Below are 18,718 nucleotides of genomic sequence, written 5' to 3' on the forward strand. Positions count from 1 at the left end.
TTCCTTCCTGGTTCTTACTTGTGATTTTTCAAGTATAGAACTAAATTATAAATGAACTTCCAGTAAAGAACGATATAACTTAAAATGAATTTTTATCACTGGGAAAGATCGCTGTATATTCGCACTTTGAACGCTTGACCTCGAATTCGCTTGGCACCCGGGGCCATCGACATCAAGGGAACCAACTTGATTCAACCCCTTCCTTCTACTGTTAATATAATAAAGAAGTCTGCTTTTTTCTTGGCTCTCTTTGCTAGAGACTTCTTGTAATCTGCCTTGGCTTGACTGCTCTCTTTTGTGACTTTATTGCATGCTAGTTTATATATAACATAGATTTCTGCAGCACCTGATAATTTATATATATCCCAATCATTTTTCTCTATGCCATGCATCTCAACAGATCCATTTAGGTTTAAGCCTTCAACTGTATTTCTTTGTTGGTATGTAAAGCCTAGTACCTTTTATGATTATTTCCTTGAATGCTTCCCATTAAGAATTTGTTGTTGGGAATATCAAAGAACATTTGCAAAAAACTGGTGGAGAGTGTTCTGCTGAGAGTAGAGGCTGTCTGAAAGAGCAAAGGATTAAACACTATAATTTTCCTGTAAATAAAGATTATTGTAGATATACAGGTGTCCAAATATTAACAGAGGACAGTATATATCATGCTGCACGACTTAAGCTAAGATTTGATTCATGAAAGAATTTTAAATTTAGTGCCTTACTTTAAAGACATAATAAATGACCTTCTAATATAAACTTTGAAAGTTCTAAAAATTCTCCTTCGATATTCATACTTGTTAGATGCATCATCTATTTCCACTGAACAAAATTCAAATAATATTGAATGACATCCTAATTTTCTTTAGGATCAAAAACTGAAACCCTTATATTCAAAGAAGGAATGAAGCACTTAATTTATGTAATAATATTATTTATTTCCAAATGGAAATATAAGCAAATGGAATTCTTACCTTATTAACTATGAGGGTGGTTCAATAAAGAATCACCCTGACCTAGCTGCAGAGGTGCTAGCCTATTGATTCTTGGCACAGGTTTTAGTCCTTCTCTACATAGCTACCGTGCAGATTTACACATTTTTCCCATCGATGAGGCTACAGATACTGTTTTTGTAGAAGTGGTGATTTTGGTCTTTGAACCATGACTCTGTTGCAGAAATGAGTGTCTCGTCGTTAGGGAAGTGGGTCCCCCCCGAAGAAATGATTTGAGGGAAGAAAACAAGAAGTCCAATAGTGCAAGATCGGGTGAGTAGGCTGGATGGGGCAGTATTTCATGTTCACAAGTGGCTGCTTGTGCTGTTGCAATTTCAGAAGTGTGAACTGGGGCATTGTCTTGAAGCATGTCACACCTACATATTTTGATTTTCTCCTGTAATTCTGTGAGTAAGTTGGCATAATAGGCATCTGTAATTGTTCTACCTTTCGGCAGGTAATCAGTCATTACTACCCTTTTCTCATCCCAAATCACTGTCAGCAAGACCTTTCCTGCTGACACTTGGACACTTGCCTTCTTGGGAGGGGGGGGGGGGGGAGAGACCATGATGTTGCCATTCCATGGACTGCTTTTTACTTTCAGGGTCGAAATGGTGTATCCAACTTTCATCCTGAGTGATTAGATGAGAGAAAAAGTCTTCCTCATTTTTTTGGCACAGGGCTACCAACTCTTGTGATTTCTGTTGTCGATCAGCTTTCTGGAAACCAGTCAATAATCGGGGAATCCATCTTGCACTCAATTTCCATAAATGGAGTTGAGTCATGAAAGACTGTTTCAACAGAGCCCACACTAATCGTCATCTCCTGGGACAATTCAAGCACAGATATCCAGCGATCTTCCATGATTAACGACTCCACTTTCCTGATCGTGCTGTCATCAATGGCTGAATGGGGACAACCTGAATTCTACCGATGTCCGACAACAACTAAACTGTCTATGCAAGTGCCTCACAATGCCATAGGATGGGACTTCATCCTTATATACAGCAGTCATCTCCTCGTGGATTTCTTTAGGAGATTTCCCCTTCAAGAACAGATACCAGATTACAGCTCTGGCTTCAACTTTGTCCATGATGCTACTTTGTCACGCTTTCAGCTTTGTAAGAGAAAAACAAATTAAGACACACAGCTGAAATTTTACACCTTTAGTACAGAGATATGTATGATGCTACACACAAAATATCATGACTCTGCAATATGTGGAAGTAGATGAGGGCGATTCTTTATTTTGATAGGTCTCAAAAATGATACAAATATTGTCACTCCTTTCTGATGGTTTATTAATGCAAAAAATCTAAATATCAGGTGAATAATTAATAAAAATGGGGTTAAGATTACTATGTTGAGACCTCTAACATTCTCTGGCTAATGAGAATTCTCATCCATCCAGAAAAACACTGCTGCTGATGTATACTTCATACATCAAGGCCTCAATCTCTCTCTCTCTCTCTCTCTCTCTCTCTCTCTCTCTCGAAAATTAAATTCCCTTGTAATACATTTAAACAACTTGTCCATATCATGTCTGCATAAACTGCTACCATGTTCATCACACTCATTTGGTCTATGGCATACTCCAACTTCATTTTTGTTTTCTGACCACAAATCACACCAGAATGATTCATTATCTCGATGATTCTTATCTATTGAATATTCTTTTCTTGAATCTATGTAACTGCTTTGCAATTAAAACTATAACTCCTCCAGTAAATCATATATTTATTTAACTATAAATACATAGGAGCTTTCGAAAGCTCCTATGTATTTATAGTTAAATAAATATATGATTTACTGGATAAATACATTAATATTCTTTTAACCATGGATACCAGTACTCCAGGCCCATTTATCATATAACTCCTCCCTTTTCCCCCTTTCTGTCATGCCTTGCCTTTCCTGTCTTAACATATTCAAATTCTGCACCATATATCAGAACAATAATTCAAATATTTCTGAAATTCCCATTATGTTGGCATTTGTGCATTTTAGCAGTGCCTGAAATTCATTTTAGGTATATTCCTAGCAGTGGGACATCAATGACAGAAGCTTAGGCCCTACTGACCATAATAAAAGTGATCAAAGATATTGCAATTTCATTAAGTGTTACCAATGGCTATATTCTATTTAAATAGATCTATTTTTAGAAATATGAACACTTTGTCATGAGCTGCATTTTCTCCTATTAGGTGTGTTAGGGAGAGTGGGTCTTGTCTATTCATGTCAAGCTTGACTTTTTGTCGGGTCATTTGATAAAAGGAACGCTTTATAAAAAATGTGCTTGATAGAAGTGGGGTGACAGCAGGGACAATGCAGAGGTTTGTCTTTTGGGAGTGCAGATGTGTTAAATGAGTTTGTTCAATATTTATTGTTGTAAGGAAAACTTCAGGTCTGTTCAGTTAGTTACTTGACTTCCACTGCTTAAGATTGGACCTGCCAAGTGTGTAATCACTGCTGTTTACAAGCTCATTTTATGAAATGATTTGTAGTCAACACATGGGACCTGTTAGGATAAAGTATCTAAGCTTTTTCCACTCAATCAGTATTTACATTACCTGGAATGCCCATATAGCCTGGAAACCAACAAACTACTTTGTTCTTTTTCTCTGAGCTCTGTCAATCGGGTTTGAATTTCATGTAGGAATGGATAGCTAAGACATCATTTAAACTGTAAGGCTTGTATTGTTTTCAGTGAACCTGTGTGTATACAAACATTTTGGAAAAGAAAATTTGTCTACATGACACTGGCAATGCAATCAAAATGGTAGTGAGTTCAGCAGTACAGCTGCTGCACTCAGTGGAGAGCACTTGAGATAATGTTGTATTTGGGAAAGATACAACAGTGCCTACATGAATACCATTTTAGACCCATTAATGTATATTCATTCATTGTGAACAGCATAAAGTATATTGTATGCATCTGTATAACAGGTAAGCAGGCAAGGACTTGTTATTTTAGAATGCCAAAAATAATCATTACAGCATATTGAACATATTTCCATGAAAGCAATGTTACAGTACGCTCACTGAAAACTTTACTTAGGTTCAATTCCCAGACTTGTATTAAATCCTACAGTCATATGCTGGCTGATTTACTTATAATAGGTTTGTTTTTGTATATACAATCCCACTGTGGATGGAAAAGCCATTGCCAGATTGGATGATTTTAGTGGTTTTGGAGTTTTGCAGCACAGTTTACCAAAAACATTTATAAGAGATGAAGCAGAGATTTGTCTCTCTGCATATAAACTTTGTATGGTGATGTTCTATCAGCTATGCATAAAGAAATATGTAAACATTATGATGAACCGGATTGAGCCACTCTGGAGCACCCAGTCTCCCTATGTTATATACTTGAGCATGGAAGTCTAGTTTAGGTCTAATCAGGATTCTCTGATTAGACCTAAATATAAATGTATATATGTAGGTAAACATTTATGACGGTCAGCATCCCACGTTACTGCAGACTGGACTAAGTATGTTTAGCTTTTTCAAAAAAAGCTGTACAAAGATATTTAATATGGTCTAAAAAGATAAGTTTATTATTGAGATTTGGTGCAAGAAAGTGGATAATGGTTGTAAGAGGTATCACATCATTTACAAGCCTTATTGATTGATGAAAACATCTACAGTGGCACCTGACAATGGAATGTAATGAAAATGCAAGACAAAAAAGAAATTATTGACAAATATTTGAATTGTTGCAGTCTTATCACACATACTTGTATTGTTGCAATCATACTATTCAACAAATGGCTACAATCAAATGGCTAATTAAGCTATTTGCTTGGATTTCACTAACAGCTTCCAAGGTAAGGATGCTTTCACATAAAATAAAACGTCCTTCATGCGTACAATGAAAACACATGGTTTTTTCAGGATTAGGATGCATCTTGCATTTTCTGCAAAAGTGTATTGTGGTTATTGTTTTTTATTTCTAGATTTTGTACCTGTTGTTCTTGGTACAAGATTCTATTTTCTTTACTGTGCCCTGAAGTAGTCTCTCAATTGTATGCATGCACTGTGAGTGATAGGAGATGGTAAGATCATCTGCATACAGAACATTTCCATGTCTGGTATGTGTTTTGTAACAGAGTTTATTGTTACAGTAAACAGAGTAGCATTGAGGACCGATCCTGTGGGACTCCCTCTTCTTGTCTGAATATTTTTTGAATATATGTTTTGGTATTTGACTTGAAAGGTTCTGCAACTTTGGAAGTTTTGTATTAAGAGCAGAAGATGTTCTCTCAAACCAAAGTCACGGGGATCTTTCAATATGCCATATCTCCAGGTTGTATCAAATGCTTTCTTTATGTCAAAGCATTACAAGAAAAACTGCCTTGTACACTGCAAAGGAAAGCATTGCAAATATTAACTACTTTTACAAGAGGTCAGAGATGATCTGGCTTTCCAAAATTATATCAGTAGATGCTTAACATGTTTTGGGTGTCTGAAACCCAAGAAAGTCTATTGTTAACCATTCTTTGAGGGTTTTCCCCTATGCAGCTTATTAGGGAAACTAGATGATATAGAGTTGAATTCATATGGTGTTTTCCTGGTTTGGAGAGAGAGCAAGGACAATAGTGTTTTGTGTAGATTGTTTTATAGAAATAAGAGAGAATGTGTAAAGATTCATCAGTTTTATAATCATTTGATAGCGTATTCTATCTAGACCTGCAGCACTTTTTGGCAATCTGGATGGAATGGTTTATACCTCATCTATTGTGAATGGCTGATTTTATGAAAAATGTTGAGTGGTAGTAAAACTGAGTTTATATTTTTTCAGCTAGAGATTTGGACTTTTTGAAAGGTCCTAGATATGCAGATGTGGCTGATGACCGTGAAAAGGCATTTGCATGACCAAGGGCATTTGCAATTATCTTTATTTATTTTACTCCATATTACCTGGTCATCTGTATTTATATTAATAAGAGAAGCAAAGTGCATCCCTCAAGATTCTTTTCTGCATCAGATGTATCAGGCTTTTCTCTAGCTTTTTTATGATGATGATTTGGTGTTTCATGGTGCATTGGCAACATAGGTCATGTTGTGCCAAGTCCAAGATTAATTGCAAATAAAATGTCAAGTTGGACTATAGACAGGCCACCATGTCAAATGGGTAAATAAACAAAAGCAGTAAATATCAATTTTAAAAAAAGTATATAATTTAAAAATCAGAATTATATGTAATGGTACAAATTTATAGTTTTTAAAACAATTTTTCAATAAAAAAACTTATTTTATTGATATAGTTTATTGCCTTTTGGATACACTTCAAAATCCAATCAGGATCAGTCTATTCAAAAATATTTTCAGCAAATCTATAAATGAATTGATTTCATATCTCTCTCTCTCTCTCTCTCTCTCTCTCTCTCTCTCTCTCTCTCTCTCTCTCTCTCTCTCTCTCTCTCTCTCTCTCTCTCTTCCACAAAAACTCTGGCTTCTCCCCTACTTATCTACCTTACATGTGAAAAATACCTTCATATGTAATTTGTTCAAATAACCTTGAAATGTTAAGGCAAAATCAAATTTTCCATGTAAATTTTCTTGTAAAATATGAATCCATTCCATTGTTTAATTTCTCCAATTTAAGCAGAGAAAGGCTTAGAGGCCTATCTCCACTATCATTATGAATGCAGATACTACAATGTCTAACACCTGTGACACACCAAAAAATGATGAGATATAGTAAATCCCCAGATTATGAATTCTTTCATAATTAGAGCTTAAAAATTATATCCTCATATCACAAAGCTGTTGCCAAGCTTTCCTCAAAAATTACCAATTACAAAAACACCAATTATTTAATATGTGAGAATGTCACTGAAATGTGTGCCATGTTTACTACTGTCTGACAACCAATAGTAGCATTGCTTGAGTGTATCTCAATCCCTATTTGATGGTAGAGAAGGGCCACATTTCCTTTTTTTAACTTCATAACTAGTGATGAATCATGCTGATGATCTGGAAGCAAAGCAACAATCATCCCAGTAAGTGTTCCCACTTCATATCATCTAAAAAAGCATGATACATTTGACCATATGTCACATCACAATGTTAGTATTTTTCAGTTGAAAAGGCCTAGTTTAGTTTACCAGTAATATCTCCCTTCCTTCTTAGTAAAATGTCTGAAGAATCAGACATTTTACTGAGCGCTTGTAGAATTTATGCATTATCTAGTTGGAAGGAAATGCTAACAACAGTAGGAAAAATGAAACTAGGCCCATACTCACGATAATGTTGCATCTTCATACTGTCTTATCAATAGATTCCTTATGATTTCTTCCTTTTAATTAACTGAAAGCTCAACTTAAAGAAAGAGATTTAATAGTGGGCCAGATAATTTTGAAAACATGATGAGAATACCAAGTGCTTTTCTGAAAAACAGAATTTCCAGCTTATTCAATAGATAACAGCATTGCTGTGACAAGAGATTTTGTTTTATTTTTAATAAATTTTTAATGTTTAATAAAACTGAATTCCTACTTCTTTAGCAGATCTCTGGCATGATGACTGAAGTGCATCAGCTAAAGTGCCTTGATAAAACACAGGATGGCAACTTCCATATCTAAATAAAGAAAAAAAAAAAACAAACAAGACTAAAAAAAGGACTTTTTTCACAAAAATTAAACTTTACTATAAATTTCTGTGGTGTTTTAATAAAATTTAAGTAATTAAAACATTTTAAATTTTAAAATTTTTTAGTCTTAAAACTAAAAAAAAGGATTTTGTTTCACAGAAAAATTAATTTATTATAAATTTCTGTGGTGTTTTAATAAAATTTAACAATTTTTTTATTCACAAATGGAATAGTCACAATTAACCCACAAGTGATGGAAACTGCTCTGACAACTGCCTCAGCAAAACAACTCTTGGAAATTCACAGTTAGTTCAAGATTAGTCTTCATTACTCGATCTACCTTCCTAATCATACTATAGTCTTACCTGAGTAATTTTAGAAATGATAATGTTTATTCATAATTAAACTTGAAAAGGTTTGACATATGCTCCCCTTTAAGTAAAAAAAAAAAAAAAGTATGATTCTCGTCAGACAAGTTGACACTAACTACACTGGTAAGTTAAATACTGTTCATTTAATGTTTGAATTATTACATAAAATGTTTTCTTTTATTTATTTAGTTATTCATTCATTTGGAATAATATATATTAGTGAACAACTGGTATATTATAAGTAGAATTCTGTTACAGAAACAAACATAGATAAACAGCAGTTATATAAAACACAGCCTTTAATTTTTGAATTTTTCATAAAAAAAGTAAGAAATTATACTGAATAAGTACTGAAATCCAACTCCAATCAGAATGTAAAAAAAAAAAAAAAAAAAAAAAAAAGTACCACTGAATATGTCAGAAGATGCATAGCTGTTTTTATTATGATTGCAAGTAAGCCATGAGTTAAAAAAAAAACTACACAGCATCTAGATCAGGGGTAGCAAAACTATAGCTGGCAAAGATGCCCCAAAATTTTTCTATCTCATGGTGGTACTTGGGTATTATTCATATAATTAGATACTTGATCAATTTCTAAGCTGATCCTTTGTGATTAGAAAGCTTATGACTGATGATGTTTCTTGAAAAGAGATCAACTAAATTTTATTGGGATTACTTCCAATCATACTTCATCTAAAAACAATATGAATGAATTTTTTTTCCCTCTGCAGTTTGAGAGGAAACCCTGACAGGTTGGAGAGGAAATTCCCCTCTCCCTTATAGTAATTGTCCACTCCTGATCTAGACATTCTATAGTCTAAAGAACATGATGCAGAAAAATATATTATGTAATGAATAAAAAATTATAAAAAATGTAGAATAGCATCAAGTATTTTCTACCCTCTGTGGCTGTATAGGCAGCTTACCACAAAAGGTTACTCTATTCTGTAAAATTATCATACTATCATTATAAACATGGAAATCAATTTAGTAAAGGAGCAGGGTTTTTAATCAATGCAAAATAAACAGGTAATAAAACTTGTATTACATTATTCTATCTTGGGGATGCTCTGTTCTCATCAATGATAACAATAAGCTGGGTTTATGCTCAGTAATAACATTATCCACAAGACAGCCTAATATTACCATTATGGTTTTAAACTCAAAAATCACATAACCTAAACAAGCAAATAATTTGGTGATGTTATTCATTTGAAACTCAAAGGCACTGCAGTGCACTGGAAGCTGTTTCAGAGCACAGTCTTCTTATTTGAGAGCAAGTAATGTCAATTAGCATTGCAAATAATGTAAAGCTAATTGTGAATAATGTACGTCTAAACAAGCAACAAAGCAGTACATGTAAAAGAAAATTTCCACAATGAAACAAACAAAAGTTGTCTATATAACACTTAGTACCAGAATGTGTTTGCCCAATACAGCATATTAGTAAAGCAGGTTTTTTTTTTTTTTTTTAAATGTAAGCATATAATTAGATAATAAATGCTTCACTGCATTACACTATTCTGTCTTACTTGAGTATAGGCGCCTCCGTAGCCAGGTGGGAAGGAGCAGCAGTGCATAGCACACGCTTCTTGATTAGACCAGGGTTCGAGCCAGTCACCACCAAATACGGAGGATGCGGAAAGGTCAGGGAATGACCACCGGATATCCCGGAGCAATATGGCCTTAGTTGCTAATGCTCCTAAAAACCAAATAACAAACAAACAAACAAACTTGAGTATGGTCTGTCCCCTCCTATGACAGCCATAGGCTTACAAACAATGTAGTTATCCAGTCAACCTAAAATTAATAACATCATTTTAAACTAAACTAACTAATTCATAATAACAGATCCACTTCCCCCACACCAACAAAAGATGTGTGGGGAATCTGTTATTAAGAGTTAATTCAATACTAGGGATGTCATATATATACAGTAAAAGCCCAGCTATCTGGCATCCATCCACCTGGAAAACTTATGCAACTGACATATTTGAAAAATAATATATTAAAAAAGGAAAGTTGTATCACCTCCCTACCCAATAGCAAAGATTGGGAATTACATATTATACAGTGGATTCCGGTTATTTGGGCCGCCGGTTAATCGGGGCAGCCATTTATTTGGGACAAATCTTAAAAAACAGAAACCAATCGAGAAAATAGCCAGGGTTTACTTCGCTTAATTGGGACAGCATGCCATTTAATTGGGGTAGTAGACCCCAGCACTGGAGATTACCCTACGATTGTCTCCGACGGTACCACGTGGTTCGGTCAAAATTCTGAAGGTCACAACCATAAAACAATAAAAACAATTAGCAGGCACCTGTTTATTGGGCTTTTCTGTTAATGAAATCTATCATAAACGGAAGTAAACTCGATCTTACTGAATTTGCAATAATACCGACAGCTGAAATTCTGTGGGTTATTATGATGAAATGTGTTTACACTTCATGAAATCTTCAATCATATAGAAAAATTAATTTTCAGATCTTCTCTTCATTCCTATTTTTAAAGCTTTGTAACTCGTTACTCCGTTCTCACTTGCGTGTATTGTGTTACTTGCAATTTGTGTGAGCCGTGTCTTGTTATTGATTGCTTATCTTTTTACTGTTTTAAATTTTAACCCCCGCCCACAAATGTCAATGAACAGAAATGTCAACTAGTTCGTATGTACGTATTACAGTAAGTATTAATTATTCCGATTATCACATATATTCTTCCGATTGTCACGTATCATTTAATTTTTTTAATTGGTAAGGTAATAAAGGGTAAATTTGTGCTTAATATATCTTTGCTTTTATAGCCTGTGGATAATATTCTTCCTATTTTTGCTAATTAGAATCGCTGTTTAACAGAATTTTAAAATTCAATTCACAAACATGATCATAATGACCGGCGCTTACTGCACATTGTTTAGTGAACGGTACTTTACTATGTTGAGTTCGTCGTAACATGATTTGATTGTATAGTGAACCAATTGTGGGGGGGGGGGGGTACACTGTATTTTTAACTATTTACGTGAAACTTCGGATAATTGGGGCAGCCGCTTAATCGGGCCAAAATGCACTAGTCCTGAGACACTGAAGCGTGTCCCAAACCGGAATGGACTGTATTACAAAATATGCATTAAATGAAAACAGCAGCGTTTATCAAAACAACTAATTTATACTAAAAAAAAATAAAATTTAAAAAAAAATTAAAAAAAAAAAAAATCAACTTGAAAAAATAAATACAGTTGTGCCCCCCGTATCCACCGATTCAGTTACCCGCAGTTAACCACAGAAAAAAAATAAACGAAAAAACTTAACACGTACCACTCGTGTGTCCAATATGATGCTTCCATTTATTTTTTACGATGTCAATTTTAAATCGAATAGCTTCCCTTTATTTTTTAAAATGTCACACACCAACATAATGGTTCTTTAGAGATTTAATGGATGCACCTTTTTAAACTATTGAATAATTTCAATTTTTTTTTAATTTGAAAACACAACTCTTGCGTTTGCCCATCATTTTTGCGATTTATAAACAAACAAAAAAAAAATAATAATTTCTGACATCCCTAACATAAATAACAAAACAAAATTGTCCTTTTGTAGTACGATGGAACACAATGATCAACGCGCCACTAAATCAAACTAAACATTTGGTCCTCTTTTTTTTTTGTTTAGAGCGGTAGATGTTTAGACAGCGGACGGGGGAGGGGGGGTTTGCAAAATAATAGGTACACTAATCTCCCAATAACGACTTATAACCCCAGTTCTTGTCGCTTATTTATGACTTGCAAAATATCTCTTTATACCTATTATAGTTATTACTTAAATTTTATGATTTCTGGATTATTTTTTTATTTTATTTTTTTTAAATTTGGAGTCTTGAAGTGTCCCGGGTAATCCAATCTGCTGTACTTTATTATTACCATATTTAATGTTGGTAATGTCTTACTGTGTGTTTAATTTATCAATTAAACTTTATTATACGTATGTATGCACAAGAAAATCACGTTATATATGGGGTCAGCAGGTGTTTGCTTATATCTGCAGTTTCAGCCATCCACAGTAGGTCTTGGAACGTATCCCCCCCCCGGGGATATGGGGGTCTTACTGTATTTAGAAAGCTGGAAAACAGTAACTATTTTTATAACCTCAAAAGTTCAATGCAAAGGACACATTTCAATGCCTCTGGTGATCAAAAGTGATCACCTAAGCCCAGTTACTGCCAAAGTATCAGTATTTGGGCAAGCATATTTATATAATTGCATCTGTAACTTATCACAGTAACCTATCCATCATCATATCAAAAAAAAAAAAAAAAAAAAATCAGAAAATTGAAAATCCAGTTCCTCTTTCAAAATTGTGTAAATAACTTTGAAAAAAAGAGGAACTGGATATTTGGAGGACTAGAAAAAAAAGGGGCAATCGTAATGTATGTATGTACATGAAGCGGTTTTATCTTACTCTTTGATAATTTATGACATAAAAGCACAATCAGTAATAAGTTTTCAGTGATAAGAAAGAAGTGTGAAGAAAGGGGAATTGTGAAGTCTAATTCATAATTCTCTTCAGATTAAAGCATTCATGTTCACACAATTGGTACCGCTGCCAAATCACCATAGATGCTGAATAACTGTACTGTACATAAAACTTCTGAACATTTAACTAGTTTTCTCCCAAATACTGCTTGGCTTGGACTTGATACATTATTCACCTTTTGACATGAGGTTATTAACTGAGACTACCTGCCAGAGCAGTGCCTTTAAGTTTAAAATGAATGGATTCACTTCTTTCTTTGGCAATGCTATTCAATTTACAACACTATTAGTAGTTTAAGGTCAATCTGTAGATAATGTTTCTAAAGTGAGCATAAGCCCAAGCCTGTCACTGTCACAGCAGAGAACAGAAGTAAATCCATTAATCATTACACATTCCCAGGCAGCAATACAGAATATAATGCAGAGAAGCACAAGATATTTAATTATAATATGAAAACAGCATATATTTTGCCATTTGGAATCTCCCAATTTATGAACGTGTGAGGTACAAACTCAAAGCTAGTACATCACACATTTGGTATTATCTACCAATAGGTTCCTTGCATCAGTTGGTCATTTTAATACTAGCCATACAATAACAAATAACATTTCTATAATGCATCCTCCAATTATATCATTATATGTATTGGAAGGTAATGCCTAATTCATTTAAGCTCACTTTGCAACTTTAAATTTAGGAATTACTGCTCAGAAATGCATGGTTTTCATAAAAAATCACTGTATTATTATGACATTTATAAGGTGCAGCCATGATTATCTATTTGAACATTACAAATAAAACAAAGAGCTATTTTTCTTTACTTTTACTCACTTCAGCACTACCAAGTAACATTAACTTTTGAAAGTAAAATGAATAAGAATGAAATACTATCAACAGATATCTATTTCCTAAATTGTACATACAAAATAGGAAAATTAGAGTTCCTACCACAATAATAAACATTTTTCAACCTAGAATCAGGATCACATTTGTGAAATCCTTGTTTCATATAACTTCATTACCAAATTCATACTAATTTGGATATGAAAATAACAAGTCCACAAATAATAATTTAAGTATTTATTCGGTATCATTTATCAATAAAGGTCATATTAAGGTGAAATCCTAGAAGTGACTACAATTTTCCAGTTTTCGGTTCTCAAGGCTGGCAAAATGCTGGCTTTTTCATATAGGGGTTATCAGCGCTTTTGGATGCATCAGAAAACTTAAACCATACTGTAAAAGTGTGCATTCACAGGCCATCTGCACAATGTACAGGCTGTAAAACTCAGAATAACTCATGAAGAAAACAGTACTCCTTTTCAACTATCAATGGGACTCAAACCAAGACCTTCCAAATGACTGATAAGTGATGAAAGCCAATATATATACTGTTACAGAAAGCACTATATATATATATACTGTTACAGAAAGCACAGAAGGAAGGATGGTATCAAAATGAATACAGTATTACTGGTGTCATTTTGCATAGAACATAGGAGGTGGCATTTTATTTGCATCCAAGAAAATAGTGACATCATGATATGTTCTGCCAGCTTTGCACAGTACAGAAAATCTTTTTCTTGATATTTTTTGCACAATGCAGTATACCATTATTACAATTGGGAAATTTCAGGAGAAAAAGAAGGATTTTAAATAAATATAGTAGCAAAAAATTCAGCAACCATGAAACAAGACCACAGATACATAGGGAGTACAGAATGCAATCTTACTGTCAATTGCTCTCCCCATCCATCAGAATACAAAATAACAGTATACAGTAAACCCCAGGTATTTGCGGGGTTACGTTCCTGAGAAATGCCGCAAATACTGAAAACGCGAATACCGAGTTATGGCTCCCATAGTAATAAAGGGGTTCCATTCCAAAGAATGAAATATATAAGAAAAACTAGTCTAAAATTTTGTCTATGTATGTATTATATGTACCTTCATAATATGACTATGTACATAGACAGTACATAGTGAAATGCAAGCATATGGCATCGAAATGAAAATAAGAAACAATTTAATATTAAATGTAATATTTATTAGAAATTTCAAACCAGCGCCTTTGCTAGCTAAAAAACTTATCCTGCCAGTGCTATCACCAGTTTCGCTAAAGTGTTGATAAAGGAGTTTTGCCTTTTCACAAATGATGAGTTTTATTTTGAGTTTGGTGTTCTATCCACAGATTTAAAGCCTTTTCCATTTTTTCTAATTTAACATCGCGAGTTACAGAGCAAATTTTTGAAGCAATTAGCGCATTTTCACAGACACTATGGCGGATTTTTTCTTCCGATTTTTTGATTGGTCATACCGTTGACATTGATTTTATAATGTTTTGCCACTGAGGAGACACTTTCACCATTAGAAATTTTGTCTAATAATTCAATTTTATTTGCTAATGTCATCACCTTCTTTGATCTTTTCACATTTCAATTTATAAGCATATAAATTAAAAGCAAACGACGAAACCTTCCATGACAAGCACATAACACATACTGAACAAGGATTAGCGAGAAACATCCATGCTCGCGATTTTGTCTCCCCTCTCCCCACCCACCGAGTGCTTTTTTGACCGGGAAAGATAATTTTAGTCACGCCCACATTTTTTTCTGGCGGAAAATGTTCACGGCACTTTAAAATTCACATTTTTTTTTAGGTTTCATTTTATATTAAATCAGCGACCGCAAATACAGATACCGCGAATAGCAGAGGTTTACTGTACTTACATTATGCCAAGAAGAAAGAGAAGGGTAGAAGAAGGTCTGCTACAGACGTCCCAACAACGAAGGAAGTCTCTGAAGAGGCTGCCAATGAATCATTCAGCGAATCTGACCACGAAGAACAAAAGAGTCAAGAAACTGAGCATGAAGGAAAAAAGAGTCAGGAACCCCCAATTACCCAGGTTCCCCCATTGATTGGGACTCCAGTGGAACAGATTATTGCCATTAGAGGAACCCTAGAAAAATACATGGCTAAGCAATCAAGTAGAATTACTGCTGCCATTAGAACTGACGTGATAGAGATCTTCAGTAAAATGGAGACAGTGGTCCAAAAATTGCACGTCGACCATGAGAGGCTTAAAGCAAAAATCGAAGTTCTCACACAGGAGGGGGAAAAACAAATGCAACAACGCCCCCGCTCCTTTTCAGAGGCGTTGAGGAATGGAGCTCAATGTGCGCCCAACCAACCAGGAAAAGTACAAAACCGAAAGGCGGTAAGAAAGCCTGAATCACATGTTATTTTGGTTAAACCAGTGGAAGACGCACATTTAGATACCAGTGAAGCGGTCAAGGAAGCACTCACAAAAAACTTCAAGGAGCAGATGAAAACTGTAAAAATAAAGAGTATTAGAAAGACCAGGCATCCAGGAGTCTTAATAGAAACAGACACCAGGGAGGAGGCACAAACCATCCTGAATAATGCCGGCATGACAAATTTCGGGCTTAGGGCAGAAGCCCCAAAGAAAAAAGGGCCTTCAGTTGTGATCTTTGATGTGGATGAGAGCTTAACACCAGAGGAGCTTAAAGCCGAGATCTTTAATAAAAATCTAAGTATATACCTGCAAGATGAGGCTAGCGTGGATGATATTAGTCCGAAATACAAAAAGAAGACCAAGTCACCTACAAACGTAAACTGGGTAATCAAACTATCAACCAGAGCATGGCAAATTCTGGGAGCTCAAAACAGAATATTCATTGGATGGGGCAGCCATAGATTCAAAGAATATATTCCTGTCCGCAGATGTTACAGGTGTCTCCGCTTTAGCCATACCTCACATACTTGCAACCAGCATGAATCCACATGTGGCCACTGTGCCCAAAAGGGACACGACTATAAGGATTGTCCTGTCGGAGATCAGCCGCCAAGCTGCGCAAATTGCAAGGCTGCAAAGGCTCCACACCAACATTCCATCCGAGATACCAACTGCCCTGTCTATCTAAAAGTAAAGAGTCTCTACCAAATGCGGATAAATTATGGATAGAATTCCTTCTCCCAATTACCAACTAGAGATAAGAATTGTACAATTAAATGCGCAGAGAGCAAGAGTCGTTGCAGACCAGCTGAAGAAAAAAAATAGATCTAATCCTGCTCCAGGAGCCCTATGTTCACTCTGGGGTGGTTATGGGCTACCCCTCATCATATAAAATTGTCCACTGTACAAATGACCAACCATGGGCTGCGATTGTCATCAGAAACCCTGACATCACAGCAACCAAGATCACCTCACTATGCACTTCCATCAGTGCCTGTGCCCAAATCATGACATCTCTTGGATCACTGTTCATCCTCTCTCTCTACAGCCATCCAGGTGAAGACATCACTGATGCGATCTCTCTGATTGAAATGGCACTCCAGCTCCTCAAGGGTGGGCAGCTACTGATAGGCATGGACTCAAACTGTCGCTCGCCACTCTGGCACAGTCAAGCACCAGATAGGACTGCCCTAGGAAATTGCTCAAGACTTGAGGACCTTATCCTCACATCAGGCTTACAAATCTTAAACCGCCCAGGACATCTACCCACTTACAGTTGCCCACCCTGGGAGAGCGAAATTGATATCACAATGGCCACGCTTGACTTAGCCAACAAACTTTTCCGGCTGGACGGTCCAGGAGTCCTGGACCACTTCAGACCACAGAGCGATCACATTCTCCCTTGTTCGCTCAGTGGAACGCATCGCATCGATTCCAAAGGACATTGTGCCAACGTGCATGTGCCCATCTTCCCCTACATGAGGTTGAAGCTGCCCGGGAGGCATATTGGATAGTTAGAAACATGTACACCAAGGAAATTCATAAGTGTAAGAAGAAATCATGGCACACCCTGGTCTCTACTATTGGCAATGAAGACCCATGGGGCATTGCGTTCCGCATCGTCACCAATAGGCTGCCTAGAGGTGAGGTTCTTAGTACAACTCTCAAACCGGATGGCTCTTCAACCTTTACCTGGTCTGACTCAATAAACAATATTCTTGATTCCATTTACCCTACTGGATTTTCAGCGATGTCACTGGAGCAACAGCAGTTCATCGACAGTAATCAAGCTTATCAGCCAGAGGCTACGGAACCGCCCTTCACTATGTTAGAGATGAATATGGCTCTGGCTAAAATGAAAGATGGCAAAACGCCAGGTGCTGACTTACTCGAAGTCGACGTAGTCAAGAAATTCGCTGAAGGCTACCCCACAACACTCTTGAGCCTTCTCAACAGGTGCCTTGCTGAAGGAACTTTCCCTGTACCCTGGAAGACTGCTACTCTCAAGCTGATCCTGAAAAATCCAGATAAACCACCCCAACTTCCTGCCTCCTACCAACCAATTGCTCTGCTCTCCGTTTTGGCCAAGCTTCTAGAACGACTTCTGCTGTATCTAACCTTTCCACCTGCTATACCGATAAGCAACTTACCTCACCATGTCGGTTTGGATTCAAGACAGGCTCCAGCACTGAAGACGCTATACACAACTTGATTACCCAGGCCACACATACAACTTCAAAGTATACTCTAGCCATCATGGTGGACTTTGCTGGTGCCTTCGATCAACTGTGGTGGCCCAGTGTCCTTCGGGGGCTTCGGCAGGCAAACACGTCCAAAAACTATACAATAGTCTAAAATCCTATCTCAGCAATAGAAAATTACAAGTTGTAAACAAATACAGACTATGACAAGATGCATTCACCGGGGTTGCCCCCAGGACTCTGTCCTTGGGCCATTCCTCTGGTCCATTGTTCTGGACGAGTTCCTGGGGTTTGACCTGGGTGGAGCTAGACCCTTAGCCTTCGCTGATGATCTTGTTCTGGTGGTTCAAAGTGACACAAGAGCGGCACTGGAAGCAAAAGCAAACACAGCTCTGGAAAAGCTCCAAAACTGGGCAGCACTCCACAACCTCTCAATTTCTGGTGAGAAAACAAAATCGATTCTCCTCAAGGGAAAGCTAAAAATACGCAGGCCTCCAACAATGAAGTTAAATAACATCCCTATACGTCTCTACACAGAAGTCAAATACCTGGGAATCTACATTGACACCGGCCTTGCCTTTCACCCTCATCTGAAGTACTTATCCACAAAAATCCGAAAGTATACAGCTATGATAAGAAGAGTCAGCAGAGCAAACTGGGGTTTGAAGCATAAAGCTTTGTCTCTCATCTATAAAGCGGCGTTTCTCCCAATCGTGTGTTATGGAGCCTCCGTTTGGTGTACAAAGGCCATCCTGGAAAAGAAAAAGC

At 36.2% G+C, this 18,718-nt stretch overlaps 1 protein-coding gene across 1 annotated transcript in view; it reads right to left on the reverse strand.

Moving 5' to 3' along the window:
• LOC150077590 (FAS-associated factor 1-like) overlaps positions 1 to 18,718 on the reverse strand; it is a 377,947-nt gene that overhangs the window by 230,044 nt on the left and 129,185 nt on the right. The window contains exon 8 of the mRNA XM_090385644.1: positions 7,494 to 7,575. Coding sequence (XP_090241770.1) covers positions 7,494 to 7,575 — 82 coding nt within the window. The remainder of the gene's footprint in view (positions 1 to 7,493; positions 7,576 to 18,718) is intronic.

This window comes from Mastigoproctus giganteus, chromosome 12 (genome assembly GCF_048544385.1).
Source record: "Mastigoproctus giganteus isolate SK-2022 chromosome 12, ASM4854438v1, whole genome shotgun sequence".
NCBI lineage: Eukaryota > Metazoa > Arthropoda > Arachnida > Uropygi > Thelyphonidae > Mastigoproctus > Mastigoproctus giganteus.